The sequence below is a fragment of the Bubalus bubalis genome, chromosome 5, assembly GCF_019923935.1.
Source record: "Bubalus bubalis isolate 160015118507 breed Murrah chromosome 5, NDDB_SH_1, whole genome shotgun sequence".
In the NCBI taxonomy this organism is placed as follows: Eukaryota; Metazoa; Chordata; class Mammalia; order Artiodactyla; family Bovidae; genus Bubalus; species Bubalus bubalis.
The window spans coordinates 8,022,156-8,045,843 of NC_059161.1; the positions used below are offsets into that span (position 1 = coordinate 8,022,156).

General features: G+C 45.4%; 1 protein-coding gene across 1 annotated transcript in view; it reads left to right on the plus strand.

Moving 5' to 3' along the window:
• Nucleotides 1-23,688, plus strand: part of HHAT (hedgehog acyltransferase) — a 346,658-nt gene that overhangs the window by 75,359 nt on the left and 247,611 nt on the right. The window contains exon 7 of the mRNA XM_045165642.1: nucleotides 10,213-10,384. Coding sequence (XP_045021577.1) covers nucleotides 10,213-10,384 — 172 coding nt within the window. The remainder of the gene's footprint in view (nucleotides 1-10,212; nucleotides 10,385-23,688) is intronic.

Below are 23,688 nucleotides of genomic sequence, written 5' to 3' on the forward strand. Positions count from 1 at the left end.
GTGTGTAGGCACACACATGTGTACACATGTGCACACACGGGGGGCCTGGATATGTTGAAGAGCAGGGCCAGCAGCACTGTTTGACATTTCTGGAGGGGACACCCCAAAAGGTGCCCCCTGCACAAATAGGAGGGTGCTTAGAAATCCCTTATTTTGCCTTAAAAATTTCACATTGTATTCAAAACATTACATTTCTGCATTAAACAATAACTTAATGCTTAAAAATTGCCAGTTAAATCATTAAACTTTTTTCCTCTCTGCAAATGTTTAAGGGAAACTGATATTCTAGGCGGATGTATTGATATGTTTAGCATATGGTTTCTCATACTTCAATTTGGGTTACCTGGGAGCATTCTTTTGCCATGGAGGAATTTAAAATCCATGTTTGAAAATCATGGTTAAAGTTGTTGTGTAAAAGCCAGAGGTGGTTTAATGATGGCAGCTGATCTTCCAACTCAGTGATTCTTTTTTTTTTCAAACTTTAAACTTTTTATTTTGTTTTGGGGTATAGCTGATTAACAATGTTCTGGTAGTTTCAGGTAGACAGTGAAGAGACTCAGCCATAAACACACATGCCATTCTCCCCCAAATCCGTCTCCCATCCAGGCTGCCGTATAACACTGAACAGCGTTTCATGTGCTATGCAATAGGCCCTTGCTGGTTATCCATTTTGAATACTGCAGTGTGTACATGACCTTCCCAAAGTCCCTAACTATTCCTTTCCCCCCAGCAACCATAAGTTTGTTTTCTAAGTCTGTGAGTCTCTTTCTGTTTTGTAAGTTCCTTTGTATCATATCTTTTTAGATTCCACATGGAAGGGATGTCATGATAATTTTCCTTCTCTGTCTGACTTACTTCACTCCGTGTGACCGTCTCTAGGCCCATCTGTGTCGCTGCACGTGGCCTATTTCACTCTTTTCAATGGCTACCGACTCAGTGATTCTTAAAGTGGGGTCCCTGTACCTGTGGCTGCAGCCTCACGTGGGAACTTGTCAGACGTGCAGATTCTCAGGCCGTGCCCCAGACCTACGGAATCAGAACCCTGGGGGCGGGCCCCAGAGTGTGGTCCTGATGCTTCGAGGTGGAGAATCACTTTCCTAAGTTTTTTCAGAAGAGGAACTTCTTCTCTGGAGGTGGGGGCCCTCCTTAGAAGATCGGGGTGGGGTAGGCCCAGGGTGGGGTGGGTTCAGTTCATCCACATTATGTCTCTTTAACAACTTTCTTGTTGTTAGAGAAGGAAATGGCAACCCACTCCAGGATTCTTGCCTGGGAAATCCCACGGACAGAGGAGCCTGCGGGCTACAGTATATGGGGTCACAGAGAGTCAGAAGCGACTGAGTGCGCACGCATGGCACGGCCATTGTAAGTTTTAAATTTTAACATTGCAGTCAATAGCTTTTGGGCTAAATACCCACAGCACACCCCCACCCTTCCTTGAAGACAGATAATCTTTCTCAGAGAAACATAGAGTAAACCCATTAAGAGGAAACAAATTATTTTCCAAACCGCCTCTTATCCATTAAGGAGCTTATCCCTGTGGGATCCGTACTTCACTGTTTGGCAGATCACCATTCTTTTTAGCTCTTGTCTCCTCCTTACTGACTGTCCCCGGTAGAGTCTTCAGGGAATTTGAGAGGTGGGTTGCAGGGTCCTGAATCTGTCATATAGAGACGAGCTCTGAGAGCATCGCTCACCTGAATCCTTAGCCACAGGCTCTCGTTCTCTCGAGTTTCTGCCAGGAGGGACTCAGGTATGGAGACTCTGGGCTGCACCTCTGTCTATTCTTTCTCTTTTTTTTACCCCTTTCTAAATGGTAGCAGTCGCCGAAAGCAGAAACGCAAAGAGGCAAATTGAAGCCTTTCTTTGTAATCTGGGAGGATTCCTGGAAAAGTCAGCTTAGAAATGGCAAGATGTTTAATAAGCTACAGGGCAATAAAAAGACAAGTGATTTCTGTGGTTGCTGGGGGTGTTTATGGGCACTCAACTCCTATGAGAAAAACGGATCTAAAAGGAGAGCAGTTAAACTACTAAGGAGCTGACCTCATAGAGTGAAAGGATTCTATCAGAGACACCGGGAGGGGAAAGACTGGGAGGGGGATGGAGAAAAGCTGGCTGGCAGAGCTTGTAAGCAAGGTGTGCTCTGAACAAGTGCTCGCGCGAATGAGTGAACATCACAGGAGACGGTAGAGTTGAAATTTTGGTCCTTAGCCTCAGGCCAGCGTGCCCAGACTCTGAAGGACAGGAGGAGACTTGCCACCAGGGGGCAGCAGAGCCTCACTGTGGAAACCCATCCAGCCCCGCAAACCACAGTGGCTAAAATGAGAGCCTTAGGTCCACTTCTTTCGGAGAAGGCGATGGCACCCCTCTCCAGTACTCTTCCCTGGAAAATCCCATGGACGGAGGAGCCTGGTAGGCTGCAGTCCATGAGGTCGCTAAGAGTCAGACACGACTGAGCGACTTCACTTTCACTTTTCACTTTCATGCATTGGAGAAGGAAATGGCAACCCACTCCAGTGTTCTTGCCTGGAGAATCCCAGGGACGGGGGAGCCTGGTGGGCTGCCGTCTTTGGGGTCGCACAGAGTCGGACATGAATGAAGCGACTTAGCAGCAGTAGCAGTAGGTCCACCCGAGACTTCTTTCGCTCAGTTTTTTTTTTTTTTTTCCTTTAGTGTGTAAATTTACATACCCAAGATGAAGCAAGCATAGAAGAGGAGCCTCTGTAATACATGGCGTGTGATATATGTACACATCAATCACCAACAGGGAAAACTGGGCCTATCAACAGGCCCCAGTGTTAACTCAAAGGCCATCTCTCATGGCGTTTGGAGTTTGAGGAATATGGGCCTCGTTTGTGTTTCTCCCAGGGGTCTGTGGAACTCAGAAAACGAGCCAGGGGTGAGGTGGGGGACAGTGTGGGGGAGGTCTAGGGAAAGGCAGGAAATGCTGTTTATTTGCTGAGCTTGGAGCCTGGGGCCACCCCATCCTACTCTGAGCAGGCTGACTCGTGCAGTGAGGAGCTGCTGTGTGTGTTGGGGGGCACTGGGGGGTACTTTCCTTGCGCTCCTGCCCCAAGGGGAAGAAAGTGAAAGTGAAAGTCACTCAGTCGTGTCCGACTCTTTGCGAGCCCATGGACTATACAGTCCATGGAATTCTCCAGGCAAGAATACTGGAGTGGGTAGCCTTTCCCTTCTCCAGGGGATCTTTCCAACCCAGGGATTGAGCCCAGGTCTCCTACAGTGCAGGTGGATTCTTTACTAGCTGAGCTACCAGGGAAGCCCAAGATTACTGGAGTGGGTAGCCTATCCCTTCTCCAGAGGATTGTCCCAACCCAGGAATCGAACCAGGATCTCCTGTGTTGCAGGCGGATTCTTTACCAACTGAGCTATGAGGGAAGCCCTGAGGGGAAGACAGTGCTTAAATAGGGAACGTGGTTGATGGTTAAGAGCAAAACTCCTGAGCCCAGCCCTTTAGTTACAGGGTTTGAATTCCTGCTCTGCTTTGGCTTGAGAGCATTTGGTGAGTTACTCACCTTATTTGTGACTGAATTTCCTTTTATCAGTATGATGGAAAAAATAATAATACCCCCTAGATAGGATTGTTGTAAGGACTAAATGATTTCATCTAGGTAACGTGGCTTGATGTGTTCTACACCCTGTTATTGTTGTTACTGTTATCCAAAACTGAGCGTCATTTCTGGAGTATGTTGTTGGAGGAGGTCACTGAAAGGCTGGGATGACTGGTTGACCTGCAGTCTGGACCTGGGCAGTCAGAGGCTCCTCACCCCTCCCCTGCCCTTGGAATGTACTTTCTGCCCACCATTCCCAGTCTGGGAGCCATTTCTGGGGCATAGGTTTGACCTTGAGAGAGGAAGGTGTCGTTCAGACCAGCTGAACTCCCTACGTGACTAAACCCAGAAAAGGCCTCTGTTTCAACTTTAAAATTCTGCCGGTGGATGCAGAGATCTGCTGGTGTTGTGACACCCATGACGAGGCCTGCCTGTCAGCTCCCTGGGTTATTAATCCTGCCCTGCCGGTCCGAGCAGCCCACTTGTTTCTTTGGTCTGTCCTTATAAATGCTGGGCTGGAGGAAGCACAAGCTGGAATCAAGATTGCCGGGAGAAAGATCAATAACCTCAGATACGCAGATGACACCACCCTTATGGCAGAAAGTGAAGGGGAACTGAAGAGCCTCTTGATGAAAGTGAAAGAGGAGAGTGAAAAAGTTGGCTTAAAGCTCAACATTCAGAAAACGAAGATCACGGTATCCTGTCCCATCACTTCATGGGAAATAGGTGGGGAAACAGTGGAAACAGTGGCTGACTGTATTTTTCTGGGCTCCCAAATCACTACAGATGGTGATTGCAGCCATGAAATTAAAAGACACTTACTCCTTGGACGGAAAGTTATGACCAACCTAGATAGCATATTAAAAAGCAGAGACGTTACTTTGCTGACAAAGGTCCGTCTAGTCAAGGCTTTGATTTTTCCAATGGTCATGTATGGATGTGAGAGTTGGACTATACAGAAAGCTGACTGCCGAAGAATTGAAGCTTTTGACCTGTGGTGTTGGAGAAGACTCTTGAGAGTCCCTTGGACTGCAAGGAGATCCAACCAGCCCATCCTAAAGGAGATCAGTCCTGGGTGCTCATTGGAAGGACTGAAGTTGAAGCTGAAACTGCAATACTTTGGCCACCTGATGCGAAGAGCTGACTTATTGGAAAAGACCCTGATGCTGGGAAAGAATGAGGGCAGGAGGAGAAGGGGACAACAGAGGATGAGATGGCTGGATGGCATCATCAACTCGATGGACGTGAGTTTGAGTGAACTCCGGGAGTTGGTGATGGACAGGGAGGCCTGGCGTGCTGCGGTTCATGGGGTTGCAGGGAGTCGGACATGACTGAGTGACTGAACTGAAGTGGACTGTCCTCTGGGAACCAGGGGCCGGTTTCAGGTCTCACCTGGGGAGGCTCCCATGGGTGAGAAGTAACATCTGTTTATGCCAGACCTGAGGCCCTGGGGTCCGGGCTGGTAGGTGAGGGCGGCAGTGGGGGCCATTCTGGGCACGATTCTGGGCAGAGGCCATCCCAGGCCTCAGAGGAGGTCAGCGGAGGATAGATGCAGGCCGTGGCTGCAGGGGTGGGCCCAGCCCCTGAGCGACCAGCGTTGATAGTCACTGTCCCCGTCAGACCACTCAGGGTTTGGGGTAGGCTCCAGAAGGCACCTGCAGTGATGCTGACCGTGAGGAATACTCACTGAGTACTCACCCCAACCAGGCTTTCCATGTTCTAACATGTTTTATCCTAGCAACAGCCCAAGGAGTAAGACATTGTTATTCCCACTTCATAGACAGTAACACGGAGGCAAAGAGAGGCTAATGGAGTGCATGTTGGGGTAGGGGGAATGAAGACTGGAGCCTTGTTGCCAGCTCGGTGACCCTCACAGGAATTAGAGTGAGGATGCAGTGTGACGTGGTGGACGTGTGGGTCTGGACACTCAAGCTGGCCAGGCCAGGTCCCAGTCCTGCGGCCGCTACCCCGACTTCAGGCTCCATTTGCTGTTCTGGCAGACACCAGTGGGTACCACCTGCCTTGGTCTGGATGCAGTGAGGGTCTGACTAGGGAATCATTTACTGGGGAAGGGGTATGGCCTGAGACTGTGGGCTGGAGAGAAACACCCTCGTTATAAAGCAACAAGACTTGGGCCACAGTGCCCTGGAGCCAGGTGCACAGGCTGGAGCGGAGGTGACTCGGTTGAACAGCTGTGTCTGGGGAAGGCTTCTCTGGTGCTCTCCAATGTGGGTATTATTCATGTGTGAAAGAACCTTTCAGCTTTGAGAACTGTCACCTTGAATCATTAGAATATCTCTGAAAGGCTTTGATATTCCTTTTTATGCAATTTGCATGAAATGAGGTTTTAAAAGATAATGTGTTTTACAATGCACTTTGCAGATGAGTTAATGTGTGTTTTTTCGTGGAGTCTTCACTAAAAATTCCCATTGGCGGCAGTTTCCAGTGGTCTTAAGGTTGGCACTGACCTCGGTTTAAAACATCTCTGGCGAAATGCTTTGCATGCCGAGGTTGAATAATGAGCAGCCCTGCTCGTTAGGCGAGCTGTGTGTGGTGTGTCTTTTCTTCCTGCCGGATCGACAAGGGACAGATACAGTTTTTTAAATAAAAGGGAGTCAACTCGATGGAAGGTATATAGGGATTGTAATAATGACACGACTCTAAAGAAAAGCTGATATCCATTCTTTTTAAAGTAAAAACAAATAGAGTGAAAAACTGGGTTGATTTCCTTCTGCTGCGTTTCTGGTGCAATTAAGGAATAGACATTTCTCATACTCGTACTGGGGAGGCATCCAGCATCAAAACGGAAGCACTGTAGAGAAAAGCCCAGCCTTTCTGGGCCAGGGCTGCCACTTAATTATGCCTTTTTCGGCCTGGGGAGGAAGCTGGGCCCTGGGGAAGGTAGGTAAGTCATTAGCTGGAAGCCAGTCAGGCACACAAGGCACCTTGTGTTTCTTCCTAATTACAGATCTTCGGGTCCCTCTAGATGGTGCCTTGTTTGGGGAAGGAAAGGAGGGCCTCTGGGCTGCCCGTGGCATGTGGTCGCCTGAGCTGCAGGCGATTGGTCAGACTTACCTTCCCAATCGCCTGGCGGGGCCCTTTGTCCTGATCCGGCAGAGGCTCTCCTGTCTCTTCTGTGCTCCCGGGAACAGGGCTGCACACCCAGTGGTGCCCCGAGACCACATGTGCAGCTCTGGTCCTCAGGGGACCTGAGCTGGGGGTTAGCTGTCTGCTCATGGGCCTGCAGGGCATGTGCACCGTTGCTTATTTAGAAGCTGGAGACAGTTGTACAAAGATGGTCTTCGGTCAGTTCTGCTTGTGAGTTGTTATCACGTTCAATCAGGGAAGCTGCTTTCCTCCGAAAGTCTGGCACCAAGAAAGGCCCTGCCCACTGGCCTGGAGTGGAGTTAGGGGCCTCTTGGGTCTTGGCTCAGCTGATTGCCTTGGTGTGAACTGTTCTAGCTGCCACAGACTGATGGACACTCTGTTCGTCATTATTTCTTCATTTGCTGATGCTCATTAAGTCCAAATGAGTTTGCTTTGTTAGACGGTATTTGTTTTCCTCTTTCTTACTCCACTCTGTATGATAGTCTGTAGGTCCATCTGTGTCTCTTCAAAGGACCCAAATTTGTTCTTTTTAATGGCCAAATAATATTCCATTGTGTAATATATGTACCATATCTTTTTTTATCCATCCATCTGTTGATGGATATCTAGATTGCTTCCATGTCCTGGCTATTGTAAATAGTGCTGCAATGAATATTGGGGTGTATGTGTCTTTTTGAATTTTGAGCTAGAAAAGGATTGATTATGAACACAGGGGAACTTAGCGTATAGCTAAGAAACGCTCTGAGTGAGGTGGGAAGGTAGTTGTTGTTTTTCACTAAGTTGTATCTGACTCTTTGCAATCCCGTGGACAGTAGCCCACCAGGCTCCTCTTTCCGTGGGTTTTTCCAGGCAAGAATACTGGAGTAGGTTGTTATTTCCTTCTGCAGGGAATCTTCCCAACCCAGGGATTGAACCTGAGTCTCCTGAATGGCAAGCGGGTTCCTTACCACTGAGCCGCCAGGGAAGCCCCAAAGTGGGACGGTAAGGAGAAATAAAGATGGGGCTGGCGCAGAAGAGAGAGAGAGGCAGGCCTTCTTGTCGAGGATGCCATGCTCCCCAAAGCATTTTTGACAAGAAGGGTGCGGAAGCAGAGCGCTTGTCTCTCTAGTGGAGAGGACCAATGCCTTCACGCTATTATAAATTGGCATTACTCCCCCCAGTTACAGAAATAGTAACAGTTTAAAATAACTGAAGACCCTTCCCATCCAAAGCTTACCATCACTGCTGCCATTTTGGTGTCTCTCTCTCTCTCTCTCTCTCTCTCTCTCTCTCTCTCTCCAGCCTTTCATGATTTATGCAGATAGGTATCAAAAAATAGTGTTTTGTGACTATGTACGATTGAGGTGCGCTTGTGCATGTAACCAAGCCCCAAGCCCCTACTGTTGGACTTCTCGTGATTGCCTTTTCCTGCTCAAGTAATGCAGACACAAGGGATCAGGCAGGTCGGGGGTCTCTTAACTGAGGATTTTGCCATTCACTGGCTCACTGATGCTCTGCTGTGGACTTTGTAGGGTCTCGCAGAGCAGGCACGCTTGAGGTAAGGATTCAGATGAAAACCACCCTCAGTTCTTCCTGGAGAAGGAAAGCGGGGGGGCATTGCATTGGCTGTGGCTGTAATGAGAGTGAACTGTGACCCGTGCCAGGCCGCAAGCCGAGGCTTAGCTCCCTGGATGACCTCGCCAGCCAGCACTTCCCCTGGCAAACCTGGAGGCATGCCATGCCTCCAGGGTCTTTCAAAGCCGTTATTAATACTTTGTTTCCTAACACGTTATCTTTCTCAGGTGAGCTGAAGAAAATGAAAGGAAAAAGGAAATTCCTGTAGTTTGATCGTCTTACATTAAAAAAGTTAAACCAACAGCTCTCCTGGGTGTAGCTAACCCAGTGGATGACCAAAGGGGGAAAGCCATCCATGCAGGTGATTGCAGTTTCACTGTGCCAGCCTGAATTTCTTGGTCTGGCTTCTTGCTGGAAGAGGACAGTTTGAGACCACAAGCTAGCCCAACGCCGAGGCCCAAGAAGGGATTCTGCACCCTCCACCCCAGCAGCAGCCCTGCAAAAATCCAGGGCAGAGGGCAATTCCTGATGTATCATGTATATGCTCAAGAATGGAATAAAAATGAATTCCTGGGAGTGTAGGTCACCCGTCACCTCTCAGGGCTGTGCCTGCAGCCCCTCCTGGCTGCAGTGGGACCCAGCGCTCCCTGATGGTTAGAGGAGAGGAGAAGTCAGAGAAGCACGCCCAGGTCACTTTCCCCAGGGCCGGCCTCCCTTGTTTCTGTGGTGTCTGGAGCCGTACTTGTCAAAGGCTGAATCGAGTCCATATCCTCTGCCTGCCAATGTGTGCAGCTACAAGTTTGCAATTAAGGCATCCACGTCCCCTCTGCATTTCAAGGCAGCCTTCAGCCTAATAAAATCATGTCAGTGTAACATCCAGGAAACTTACGTACGCTCCGTTGGTTTTTTGTTTGTTTGCTTTGGCTTGTTTTTTGATTGCACCGGGTCTTCATTGCAGCATACAGGATCTAAATTCCCTGATTGTGGATCACACTAGGGCCCCTGGCACTGGGAGTGCAGAGTCTTAGCCACTAAACTACCAAGGAAGTCTCTCTTTTTGTGTGTTGGTCTAGGATACATCAGGAATTGCCCTCTGCCCTGGATTTTTGCAGGGCTGCTGCTGGGGTGGAGGGTGCAGAATCCCTTCTTGGGCCTCGGCATTGGGCTAGCTTGTGGCCCCCACAAGCTATATTCTTACTCTGGGACAGAGTATTCTAACTCGGATGTGACTTTTAAAAGACTTTAATTGAAACATAATTTGATTTACAGTGTTTGCAGTAGTTTCAGGTATACAGCAAATGATTCAGTTACATGTGCTCAGTCACTTCAGTCGTGTCCGACTCTTTGTGACCCCGTGGACTGTAGCCTGCCAGGCTCCTCTGTCCATGGAATTCTCCAGGCAAGAACACTGGAGTGGGTTGCCATTCCCTCCTGCAGGGGGCCTTCCCCCCTTCCAGGGATCAAACCCACGTCTCTATGTCTCCTGTACTGGCAGGTGGGTTCTTTACCACTAGCTGTCTATTTGTTTACTCTTTTTAAGATTCTTATCCTTTATAGGTTATTACAAGATACTGAATATAGTTCTCTGTGCTATACAGTAGGTCCTTGTCTATTATCTACTTTATATATAGTAGTGTGTGTCTGTTAATCCCAAACTGTTAATTTACCCACCCCCCCCCCCGCCCCCCTTTCCCCTTTGGTAACTATAAGCTTGGTTTCTATGTCTGGGAGTCTGTTTCTGTGTTCTAAATAAGTTCATTTGTATCATTTCTTAAGATTCCATGTATATGTGATATCATATGAGATTTATCGGACATAATTCTTTTCATCCAAGAGCACAGAGTGTTTCCAAGGCAAACTAAACCAACCTTCCATTCGGAGATAACAGCGATAATGAGAACTTATAAAAAACGTTGTCTGGGGGACTCTGAAAGGTTTTAAAAACGGTGGTGCCATCCGATGACTTCTTTCATTTCCCCTTTAGATGCAGCACCAGGAGCAGAGCTCGCCGAAGACCAGCCTCTCTATCCTTGCCTTGGGGCTGGGCCGTCTCCTCTTCTACTGGTGGCTGGCAGAGCTGATGGTTCATCTCATGTACATGCACGCCATCTACAGCAGTGCCTCCCTCCTGAGGGCCGTCTCGAGCTGGGCCTTAGGTAACTGGAGAGATCGCCGGCGGTACAAGCGTCAGGAGCGAGCTTCACAGGGAAGCTGGTCAGAGAGCAGACAGGGGTGTGGTTGCCTTCAGCAAACCCTGTATTTTTTAACCATGTTCCTCTTGTGGCCAAGATGACGCATGCGTGAAGTGGCCGACAGAGGTGAGGGCCAGGTTTGTGGGCTGGGAGCCGAGGATGGTAGCAGCCCCTCTTCCTGATGGAATTCCTGCTAAGCTCAGCTGGGTCTGCATCTTCCTGGTGTGGCCAGCACTGCACTTGACAGGAGTCCCTGCTAAGAGCTGGTGCTGTAAGACCGAGTTCTGTAGTCATCCTTGTTTTTGTGTACGATGTAAAGCAGAGTGTAAGGCTTTAGAGTCAGACAGATACAGGCTTTATTTTCAAATTGAAGTGTAGTTGATTTACAATGTTGTATTAGTTTCAGGTGTATAGCAAAGTGATTTGGTTGTACATATACGTGTGTGTGTGTGCGCGTGAGCACGTGCGCTCTGTGCTTAGTTGCTCAGTCATGTCCGACTCTTTGCGACCCCATGGACTGCAGCCCGCCAGGCTCCTCTGTCCATGGGGATTCCCCAGGCAAGAATACTGGAGGAGGTTGCCATGCTCTCCTCCAGGGGATCTTCCTGACCCAGGAATCAAACCCAGGTCTCCCGCATTGCAGGCAGATTCTTTACTGACTGAGCCACCAGGGAAGCCCATATATGTATATATACATTCACATGAACATGTGTGTGTGTAGATAAACTCTTTTTCAGATTCTTTTCACTTATAGGTTATTACAAATATTGGGTATAGTTCCTAGTAGATTCTTGTTGATCATCTACTTTATGTGTAGTAGTGTGTGTCTGTTAATCCTAAACCGCTAATTTATTCCTCCCCCCAATTTTCCCTTTGGTAACTGTAAGTTTGTTTTCTATGTCTGTGAGTGTATTCCTATTTTGTCAAAAGTTCATTGGCATCATTTTTTAGACTCCACATATAGGTGATATTGGGCTTCCCTGATAGGTCAGTTGAAAAGGAATCCGCCTGCAATGCAGGAGACCCCGGTTCAGTTCCTGGGTCAGGAAGATCCCCTGGAGAAGGGATAGGCTACCCACTCCAGTATTCTTGGGCTTCCCTGGTGGCTCAGCTGGTAAAGAATCTGCCTGCAATGCGGGAGACCTGGGTTCAATCCCTGGGTTGGGAAGATCCCCTGGAGAAGGGAAAGGCTTCCCACTCCAGTATTCTAGCCTGGAGAATTCCAGGCACTGTATAGTCCATGGGGTCACAAAGAGTCGGACATGACTGAGTGACTTTAACTTCACATAGGTGATATCATATTTGTCTTTCTCAGGCTTACTTCACTTAGTATGATAATCTTTAAGTCCATCCATGTTGCTACAAATGGCAATATTTCATTCTTTTTTATGGCTGAATAATATTCCAACTGTGTGTGTGTGTGTGTGTGTGTGTGTGTGTATGTATATATTTGTATAAACTACATACACCACATTTTCTTCATCCATTCACAGTCAGCTATAGGTTTGGACCTTGGCTCCATCAGCCACTAGTGGGCAGCCTTTGAAAGTTTGCTGCAACTCTGCATCTTCACCTGTTCAATGAGCAGACTCACCTTTGCAGGATTGCCTGGAAGGTTAAGTGAAACCATGTCTGGTAGGTAGAATTAATGGTACGTGCTCATGTAGGCCCCTCTGTTGGCTCTTATTTCTTATCTACCCATTTCTTTTGGAGGAGGGCATGGCAACCCATTCCAGTATTCTTGCCTGGAGAACCCCCAAGGACAGAGGAGCCTGGCAGGCTACAGTCCATGGGGTCGCAAAGAGTTGGACATGACTGAGCAACTAAGCACAGCACCCATTTCTTTATATCTGCTCATAGGTGGGGTGGAGGTCTTATTTCCTCAGCAGGACACCCTATTAAGTCTCTAGTATAAGACTTCTCTGTGTATATGCCACTGTTCTTTATTCCTTTATTCCTCTGGCAAAAACAGCAGAGAACATGCTCCTTTCTGAGCAAAATCTCCCGTTTCTTTGTTTGTGTTCCTTTCAAGAACTTCCGTGGTGGCTGAATTCAGCTGTGTGGTCTGACCTCCAGCCTGGGGCTCCGATGGGAAACGGGTGATCTTCCGGTCAGATTAAGCTGCTCTCTGCCGGGGCAAGAGTAATGGCCTGACTCCTTATCTATTTGGTGATTTATAGATTTTTTTTTTTTAAAGAGAAGTCTTGATTGCCCTTGTTATCACATAGGCTTAATCAGAATGTTTTCAAGGAAGATGCCTTTCAGGATTGGGAGAATGCTGAGTTGTTTTAATGAGAGTGTCTTCTTCCCAAAGAAAATCTTTGTTTTCATAGTTGAAAGTAACTAATAATCTAAGGCTTTAATGATACACTTAGGCAAACAAAATAGGACTAAATGATGCCTGTGCGAAATCAGATCCTAATTGTACTGCATCCAAATTAGGAGATTATCCATTTGGATGATTTTAACTATGAAAACTGGATAGCAAAACTCGAAATGGTGCTTAAATAGTAAGGAAGAGCTGTTGTCTCAGACAGCTAGTATCTTAAGGTCAACGCTAAGGGTGGTAACTCCAGTGACTAAGAAAAGTCATCAGTGATCCATTTGGGCCCCTATCACTCAACTGAAGAACCAACCAGAATCCTAGAAGTCCTTAGTTTATACCCACAATACCATCACTTTTCACCCCCCCTCCACAAAGTAACCTGATCTTGGGGTTTATCATTTCTTTTTTTCTTTTTTTTTTAAATAAAAAAAATTTTTATTCTTAGAGCCACTTTAGGGTTAGAGCAAAACGGATAGCTCAGTTCAGGGATTTCCCATCTGTCCCCTGACCTGCACGCGCACAGCCTCCCGCAGTACCAGTGTTCCCACCAGCGTACACGTTACCGGCGATGAGCGTACCGCCACACGCCATCACCCAGAGTCCCTCTGTATATTAGAACTGACTCGGTGTTATACCGTCCGCGGGCTGTGCCAGATGTGTAACGACGTGTGTCCTCCGCTGTGATACGCGCAGAGGAGCTTCACAGCCCTGACGATCCCCAGCGCTCCCTTCATCGCTCCCTCCCCTTTAATCCCCGGCCACCACTGATCTTGTTAATGTCTCCATACTTTTACCTTTTCCAGAATGTTGTGTGGTTGGAATCATGTAGCTTTTTCAGGTTGACATCTCTCACTTAGTAATATGCAACTCGGGACTCCTCCATGGCTTTTTATGGTTTGATAGCTCATTTAATGTTAGTGCTGAGTAATATTACATTATCTGGATGTACCATGTTTATCTGTTTGCCTACTGAAGTATGTCTCAGTTGATTCTAAGCGTCGTGGTTATGAATAAATTTGCTACAAACATCCACATGCAGGTTTTTATGTGCCTGTAAGTTTTCAAGTCCTTTGAGTAAATACCAATAAATAACCACAATGGCTTGATTTTATGGTAAGAATATGTTTATTTTTGTAAGAAACTGACAAACTGGCTTTTTTTCCCCAAACTAGCTTTTTTTTTTTTTTAGTTTTCCAAAGTGGTTGTATCATTTTGTGTTCTTACCAACAATGCAGGAGAGCCTGTTTCACATACTTGTCAGTATTTGGTGTTGTCAGTATTTTGGATTGTGGCAATTCTAAAAGCTGTGTAGCAGTATCACATTGTTGCTTTAATTTGCAATTCTCTAGTAACATGATTTGATGTAGAACATCTTCTCCTATGCTTATTTGCTCTCTGCTATCTTCTTTGCTGAGCTGTCTGTTCAGGTCTTTGCCCATTTTTAAATTGGATTGTTCCTTTTTTAACTGTTGAGTTTTAATGGTTCTTTGTATATTTTAGAGGCCAATCCTTTACCAGATGTCTCTTTTCAAATATTTTTTCCCAGTCTGTGGCTTATCTTCTCATTTTCTTGACAGTGTCTTTAACAGAGCAAAAGTTTTAATTTTTATAAAGTCTAGCTTATCAGTTATTTCCTTCATGGATCTTGCATTTGGTGTTATGTTTTAAAAAGCCACCACCTTGTCTGAGGTCACCTAGGCTTTCTCCTGTGTTATCATCTAAGGGTTTTAGAGTTGTGTGCTTTATGTTTAGGTCTATGGGCTATTTCAAGTTAACTTTTGTGAAGGTGTAAGAAATTAGACGTGAATTTCTTCCAGCATCATTTGTTAAAAACACTATCTTTGCCCGATTGTATTGTCTTTGCTCCTTTGTCAAAGATCGATTGACTGTATTTATATTGATGAGTCTATTTCTGGGCTCTCTTTGGTTCCATTGATCTTTTTGTTTATTCTTTCACCAGTATCACACTGTCTTGATTAATGTAGCTTTAAAGTAAGTCTTGAAAGTAAAGTAAGTCTTGAAAGTAAGGCAGACAGGTGCAGGCCTTCACCTCTCATTTTTCCTTCCAGTGCAGGTAGATTATTCTGGGTCTTTTGCCTCTGCATATAAACTTTAGAATCAGTTTGTTGATATCCAGAAAATAACTTGCTAGGATTTTTATTTGGATTGCATTGAATCTATAGATGGAGTATGGAGGAATTAATATCTTGATATCGTGAGCTTTTCTTTCCACAAACTGGCTGTCTATTTATTTAGTTTTTCTTCAATTTCTTTTTCTTCAGACTTCAGTTTTTCTTCAGAATTTTATAGTTTTCCTCATATATAACTTGCATATATTTTCTCATATTTATACCTAAATATTTTTTGGTATTAATGTAAATAGTACTATGTTTTTAGTTTCAAATTCTATTTGTTTATTGTCAGTAAATAGGAAAGTGATTGACTTTAATATATTAACTTTGTCTTCTGTAACCTTTCTAGAGTCTTTTATTCCAGGAGATTTTTTTGTTGTTGTTGTAATTGTTTCTTTGGGATTTTCTACATTGACACTCATGTCATCTTTAAGTAAGAGTAACTTCTTCCTTCCAAAAATATATAGGACTTCCAGTATTATATGGAAAAGGAATGGTGAGAAGGGGCAGCCTTGGCTTCTTCCTTTCACCATCAAGTATGATGTTTTTAATTTAGTCTCAAACTAGAAAGCTTCTATTTTCTTGCCGTTAAGTATTGTGTTACCTGTAGGTTTTTTGTAGATGCTTTTTTACTAAGTTGAGGAAGTTCCTTTCTATTCCTAGTTTGCTGAGAGTCTTTTTTTTTTTGTCATGAATGGGTGTTGGATTTTGTCAAATGCTTCTTTCTTGCATATATTGATATTAGCCATTTTTTCTTCTCTAGCTTGTTGATGTGATGGATTGCATTAACTGATTTTCAGATGTTGAATCAGTCTTGCATACTTGGATAAATCTCATATTTCATGGTGTTTAATTGTTTTTATATATTGATGGATTGATTTGCTAATATTTTGTTGAATTTTTGCGTGTATGTTCATGAGAGATGTTGACATGTAGTTTTCTTGTAATACTCAGTTCAGTTCAGTCGCTCAGTCATGTCCAACTCTTTGCGACCCCAGTGTATCCTTAAGAGTTGTCCTAAATGAAATGAAGGCAACGCGCCTTTAGGCCCATCTGTCATTTAGTCGCTGGATGTGGGCTGTGTCAGAAAGGGCTGTGGCCTTGGATGAGGCAGCTTTCTCGAGGAGGCGGTCCCCAAAGCACTAACAGCTGAGAGTTTTTCTGGTCACATTTCCATCGACTGGGATAATAAGCCCTTCCTTCCTGGAGGAAGATCTGATTAGGATAGCATGGTTTCCATCACAGCAGTTTTCCGTGAAAGTGTCCCCTTGGTCGCCCAGAGCCTTGCTTTCAATAGCTGCTTCGTTCTAGGTGATTACACACAATTATGATTTGATTAGCAGTTTCAACACGGTGCATGGAACTTCCAGAGTCTCGCTGATTATTACTAGCTGGATTTTTACTGCCTTAAGGCTCCAGGAATCCAGATAATCAAGATTTCCTAGCTTTCCCCTCTAATATCTGCTTGTTAATCAGTCAGTTTCTTCCTTGGAAGTAGCAAAAAACCAACTTTGGATGATTGATGCAGAAAATCAAATGCCTTCAAAGGAAATTGGGTAGGTAGGTAGTTCACAGAAGCACAGGGAGGGCTGGACACCTGAATTCGGGGCAGGCAGCCAGGAATCCAAGCCCAGATTATGCCACCGAGCTCCTCTGCGAGGGGGCCACTGCCCTCAGGACAGCTGCGCTGGCACCTCTCTCTGTACCCCGAACTGTCCACATCGGCACTGGCCTTGGGGCCATTGTTAGCGGCAGTGCCACCAGAGTGTCCCTGTCTAAAGGGCAGAGCCTGAGTGGAGTGGAGGGGAGTCTGGGGAGGCAAGTGTCCAGCAGAGTCTACTTTTCTAGTGGGAGGAAGACTGCACCCACGACAAAGACAAAGATGGGGAATTCCCTGAACACAGCAGGATAGATGCTGGGCATCTTTAAGCCTTCCCGGGAGCCTTCTGTCCTGTCTTCATCTGGGTTTGTTGATTTCCAGGCCTGCTGCTTAACTGCTGTCCAGGGAAATTCCTTTCTTCGTTATCCTGGGGATTCCTTTTGCTTCTTGGGTGTGTCGGAGGCTTGTTTCCTGGCATACACTTATTCTTTTAGTTGCTCCCCCCTTTCGACAAAGTATATCCCCTAGTAACCTTTCTGAAAGAAGATGCAGGGGAGGTCAGTTTGGGATTTCCTACATATCTGAGATGATTTTATTCTGCCCTCTTCAGGCTCTTTAAACGGTGGTGAGGTGTGGTCCTCATGGTTGGAAATCCTTTTCCCTCCCCAGCTTTTTGAGTACATTGCTCCGTTATCTTCCAGCTTGTGGTGCTGCAGTTGAGTCTGATGTCATTCATTTTCTGGATCTTTTGTATGAAATTTGACTCTTGAGCCTCCTTTCTGGGAGCTTTTAAAGTCTTCTTTTTGTCCAGGTGTTCTTAGTCACCCAGTTGTGTCCAACTCTCTGCGACCCCATGGACTGTAGCCTGCCAGGCTCCCCTCTCCATGGGATTCTCCAGGCAAGAGTACTGGAGCGGGTTGCCGTGTCCTCCTCCAGGTTCTTCCCCACCCAGGGATTGAACCTACGTGTCCTGTGTCTGCTGCATTGCACGTGAACTCTTCACCTGCTGAGCCATCAGGGATGCCCTCTGTTTGTCTGGAATGCTCTAAAATTTCATAATGTTATGTCCTGGTTTGGGACTGTTATATTTTCATCATTTGAACTAGATAGAGGTTCTTTTGAAAAAAGAAGGTGATTTTCTTTAATCTAGCTAATATTCTGGAATTATTTTGCTAATGCATTCCTTACTTCCATATTTTAATTTTAATTTTTTAGCTCTTTGATGCCTCTCATTCAGTTACTGGACCATTAATTTTCTAATACTTTTTCTTTTATTGTTTTCATCTTTTTTTTTTTTACCCCCACTCTGTTCTATGGGCTATTTTCTCAACTGTCTCCTCTTAATCCATCTATTTGTTTTTCTTTCTTTTTTTTTAATTTTTAATTTTTAGCAGTTTTAATTTTCACACGCTCTTTTTGTTCTTCCAGTGTTGGTCTTTCCCACCTTCTGTTTTCATGGATCCTGGCACCTTTTCTTAATTCACTGATGATGTTACTAATGTGTTTGAAGGGGGCAGTTCTCCTCTTTGCATTGTTCCTCCTCCCAGGTTCCTGCTTTCTCCTTTGTTTGCTTGGCCTTTCATGTTAATGAATGAGCGGTGACTCTTGGCCCTTTCTTTTTGAGAGTGAGGCTCTTAGAGGTAGGGACAGAGTTTCTTTCTTCAGTTCAGTTCAGTGGCTCAGTCGTGTCTGACTCTGCAACCCCATGGACTGCAGCATGCCAGGCTTCCCTGTCCATCACCAGTTCCTGGAGCTTGCTCAAACTCATGTCCATAGAACTGGTGATGCCATCCAGCCATCTCGTCCTCTGTCATCCCCTTCTCCTGCCTTCAGTCTTTCCCAGCATCAGGGTCTGTTCCAGTGAGTCAGTTCTTCGCATGAAGCGGCCAAAGTGTTGGACCAGACTTCTCTCTTACTGACTGTCGTGACCCCAGTTAGGCTGCACACGATGGAAACCTGAGTGCAGCGCAGCACAGCCCCGCAGGCGGTGGTTTTTCTCACTTAACAAGAGATGGGGCGTGGGCAGATCAGTGCTGGTGCAGCTTCTGAGGGGGTGCCATGCCCTCTCCAGGGGGTCTTCCCAACCCAAGGATCGAACCTGGGTCTCCTGCATTGCAGGCAGATTCTGTACCATCTGAGCCACCAGGCAAGTGTAGCTTCTTTAGGGAGTTACAAGTGACCCAGGCTCCTTCTAGCTCTCTGTAGCTTGTGGTCTTGCGATGTCTTAGGCATTATAAGAAGAAAAAAGTTGGAAGACACAAAGGTTAAAGGTAAGTTTCAAATCATGCTTTACCTTTTATTGGAAAAGCAGTAGTTTTCCCAGAAGCCTGATGGAGTAGAAAGTTGCTCATTACGCACATGCCAAGAAACCAAGACATTTAAAAACGGGCATTTGAGGTTAGCTGTGAGATAACACTGTGAAAGCCGGTCTTTCTGTGACTTTTTATTCTCATTATTCCAAATCGTCATTCCCAACTATGTGCTTTCTTGCCTCTTCTCCACTCCTGAAGGTAACTTCTCCATGATTTTATGGTCCTTTGCTTCCTCACAAGTTGAAGAGAGTATATATGAGAGTGTGTGTGTGCGTGTGTGTGCATTCACGTTGTATTTGTATGAATGTGTGTATGTATGTACTCTTTGAATATCTCATACCTGTATGTCCCAGTGTATCTGTTTTTAAAATTTTTATTGCAGTGTAGTTACTGTACAATATTGTGTTAATTTGTATTATACAGCGAAGTGAATCAGCTATACACATACCCCCTCTTTTTCGGATTTCCTTTCCGTTTAGATCAGTGAGTCTGTTTTGAGTGAACCTGTGAGAAGCTGAGAACACTGCTTCTTTGTCCTGAATGTGGTGCCATGTGAACTGTGTGTCTGCCCGAGGCTCCCTGTTGGGGACAGGAGAGACGACAATAAAATAAATTTCCTATTGTTAGGAAAAGATCTCTTCTCGTTTTCTGAGGCAATTTCTTTGTGGCAGCCCCCTTTGCTTGGGGCTGCACTTTCTTTTAGGACCCAGACTTTTGAGAAAAAGGAAAGAAAAAGGCTTTTGAGTGGCACTGAAACATGGAGGCCAGATGTTCATTGTCAAGTTTTGAGGGGGTCGGGGTAGGGAGCTTATTTTTCTGACAGACACCACCTGAGAACGTTTCCCAGCAGCAAACGCTTCTGTGTACATATTTGTCCGATGTCGATGCCTCTGAAGCCAGAGCAAGATGCAAAGATTAGAGTACCTTGTTCTGTAAAAATTTCTTATGCAGCCTGGAGGATAGGTAGCTGGGACCACTCAACCAGCAGACCCCTAGAGCAAGTCATCTGAGACTGCCACTTGTAGCCTCTATGGTTATACTTGCCTCTCTAATTATCCCATCTCCTGTGGCATTCTTTTTAGATTCTCGGTCATTCTCCGTAGCCAACATTCCTCCATGGTTAAAGTCTGAACTTGGGTTGATATCCCTAAGGGAAAAATGATTAGGTTAGGTGTGTGAACATTTCTAGTCCACTGCACTGTTTGATTTGTGGGAAGTGAGACCTTACTTCTGGATATTTTTGGGTAGTTAAAATTCACTAAGAAAATGTACTCAGCCTTCAGAAGCATGGATGATGAATTATTTCCTTCCAGCATTTCTTAGCAGGATCTCAGGCTCACTCAGTGTCCTTACAAATAACTTAAAAAAAAAAAAAATCAAGACATGAGATCTTATCATGCTAACAAATCTCTTTCCTTGTCTGCAGACCTATGAACAAGAACATAAATACCATTTGCTCTTGTGCTCTTTACCCTTGAGTCTGTCTCCAGCCATGTTCCTGGCAGTTCTGCTGCAAAAACTAAGAACATTAGAATCTTAGGGATGGAAACTAGAAATTTCATAGAACTTCAGTTCAAGACCTCCTTATAGCATCCGTGGCTAAAGGTATAGTTCCAGGGCCACGAAGATGGATTGGCCTAATATAGCTAGTCCCAAATTATTGTCCAAGATGGGAGAATAGAAGCCAGGGGTAGAAAGTCCAGTAGGTTTTGAGTTGGGTGACCAGGGTCATGAGAACTAGGAGGCTGTCCTGAACTGCTGGGAAGGAGCTCTGCAGGCGAAGATGGGGTTTTAGAAACAATACTGACTAAATGAGGTGATGAGTTTAAAGCTACAGTTACAAAAAAAAAAAAAATAAATAAAGCTACAGTTACAAGACTTATTAGTTATCTAATAATAGCTTATTAGAAGTTATCAAACTGGGACTATATAGAAATTATAAAACACAGAATCCCTCAGATTTCTACCTGTAAGGGGCTCAAGGGGTTCCATAGCTGATCAAGGAAAAAGCCTTGGGCAGGAGGTGGAAAAGCGTTGGGCAGGAGGTGGAAAGGACTTGGGCAGGAGGTGGAAAGGACTTGGGCAGGAGGTGGAAAGGACTTGGGCAGGAGGTGGAAAAGCCTTGGGCAGGAGGTGGAAAAGCCTTGGGCAGGAGGTGGCGGTAGTGTAGCAGCTTTATCTGGGTGATGCTCTGGCAGGTTGAGCTCAGGGGAGATCCCTCATGGTGTGAGGGACTGTATTGTGGAGGTCCAGAGGCTATATTGTGGGGGGGGTGTCCCCATTCGGAAAGGGAGGAGGGCAAGGGAGCCTGTGGAGAGTGGAGTCAGGGAGGAGGGGGCGTCTAGGTGATGTGGCTTAACACCACGGCCCCGAGGCTTTGAGTCAGAGCACCGAAGGGCTCCCGTGGCATGCAGTCTTTGTCGCCCTGAGATGTATCCGTCTGCGGTTAGTAGGTCTCGGGCACAGTTTCACAGGGTGTGCAAAGCAGGCACACTGTAGGTGGCAAAAGTGTCTGCTTGTTTGCGCTATGTTTAAAATAACTGGATGTATAAAAGTTTGAGTTTGGCACTAGTGGGGATTTGAACTAATGGGCCTCAGCCAATGTGAAGAAAGAAACGATGTTTAGGAGTCAGTACACAGAAGCCAGTGTCGGCTCACTTATGTAACACTGCCTCCTCTCAAGGTGGTGCTATCAATGTGTTGGCGTTCTGGATAGGTCCAGTGGAGGAGACAGACCAAAAGCAGGTCACAGCACACCTTGGGCCAGAGACTGGCCAGGAGGTGGAGCCTTGTGTCAAAGGAACTGTGCCGTCAGTATTCACAAATGAGCTAAGTGATTCTCACCTTTTTTGGTTAGATAACAAGGATGTCAGGGTGAACAAGGCAAGTTCAGCCCCTGTCCTGGCGTAATGCATGGTTTAAAGAGTTGTTTTCAATCATTTCGATATTTGGCAAAACTAATACAATATTCTAAAGTTTAAAAATAAAATAAAATTTAAAAAAATAAATAAAAAATTAAGGGAAAAAACCAAACAATTCAGGGTGATAGGTCCTGTGTTAGTGGGAGTCCAAGGTACTGTGGAAGCAAAGAGAAGTATATAGCTCAGTCTAGGGGAGTCTGGAAAGGTTTCTCAGAGAAAGTGATGTCTATGACGAAACCTGTAGGATGATTAGGAATTAAACAGATAATAGAGGAGGGAAGAAGGATTGGGAGAAGGATGCTCTAGGCAGAGGGACCAGCACATTCAGAAGTCTGAAGATGAAAGATCTAAGGGCGTATTTGAGAGACAGAGAAGGAAGTTCAGCATGGCTAGAAGCTCTTGTGATATGTCCGTGTGTGCATTTTGATGGAAAGCAAGATTGAAGTGAAGGCAGGCAGACAAGAGGTGATGGAAAGGTTCACGGTCTGTGATAATGAATATAAAAGCAAATTTGGGAGATTCATGGGGTAGAATTGACTGGCATTGCTAAACAGTTGGCTGTAGGGGGTGAGAGAGACAGGGTGGAGTCAGGGGGAAGGCTGGAATTCTGCCTTGGGCATCTACCATCAACCTTTTAATCCACATATACTGAGACTCTCTACCCGAACACCCTTGCAACTAAACACATCTCCCCAACTCTCCTGGGACCAGCTGATAATTACAAGCAACCACTATCAGCTTCTCTGGGGGTGGTGCACTGCATGGATGTATGTGCTGGTTTTTAACGACAAGTCTGAAGTTAAACTAGCCATTGCCTTGTGTTGCCTTGAACATGTAGAGAATTTCTGAAAACTCAGTGAAGGGTACTTAGTTTTCTTTTGTTCCCGGTTCTAAGGTTTCTCAGCATTTGAGATTGGGTGTGAGCGCTCAGTTACTCTGGTGCGTCTGAATTCTAGCTGATTCTAAGGGGTGGGTGGGTACAGTTAATTAATCACAGGCAATAAGACGGCTTCCTTTCTGGCTTCTGGCTTCAGACATTCTTATCCTTTGGTCTTTGAATCTTTTTGAAAATTTCAGGTCAGTTTCATAAATTTTGTTAGTTGCTCTGAAGGGTCACGAGAAAGACACAATGTCTATTGTCTGTGAATTTGCAATGTTTTGGAAGGGACAAGCAGGTGGATATCCTGCTAATACTCATATTTTTCTGTGTTCTTAAGGGTGAAATACTGTTTTAACTTTTATTATAGGTAACCAGAATAGAACCTGTCTGGGAAATATGTTTGTTAAATCCTTTCGCTAATATGTGTTAATGAAGAGAGGATATGGATCGTGACCTCCATGTGACTGGGTCTCTCTTTCATCACTGTCTGCCTGTCATGGAATAAGTGCTCCGTACATATTTGTTAAAAGGATCGGCAGCGAACAAATGGATTCTTTTGTTGACTTTTCTGTTGTCAGCCATATGTTTTGCTTTTTAGTTGATGTCTTCTTCAAGGCATTAATGATGCAGGGAAATTAATGGAGGGTGATGGTTCAATGCTAAAATGAGATTTTTCTTACTCATAATGGCTTTTGTTGAATACTTGCAAAAATTCCTCTGTGTGTGTGTCTTATGGGTTGTAAAAAACCTTGCCAGACTAAGAGCACCTAATGGGACAGGATGAAGGAAAGCACTTCTAACTAAGGACAGAAGTGTCTTGGAGGCAACTCAAGGAATCCATTGTTGGTGATCTGCAGATGCTTTTGGTTTGAGCAGCAGTGTGTGTGCAAGTCAAAAAAGTGTTATATTTTGTTCTGATGCCAAGTGCAGAGCGTGTCTGGCGGGGGAGGCAAACTGAAAAGAGAGTATGCTGAGAGATAGAATGACTAGCTGACCTGGTTTGTCAGGGACGGTCCTGGGTTTGGCACTGAGAATCTCCTCCTGGAAAAATCCCCAGCCCTGGACAAACTGGAATGATCGGTTTCCCTGTATGAGAA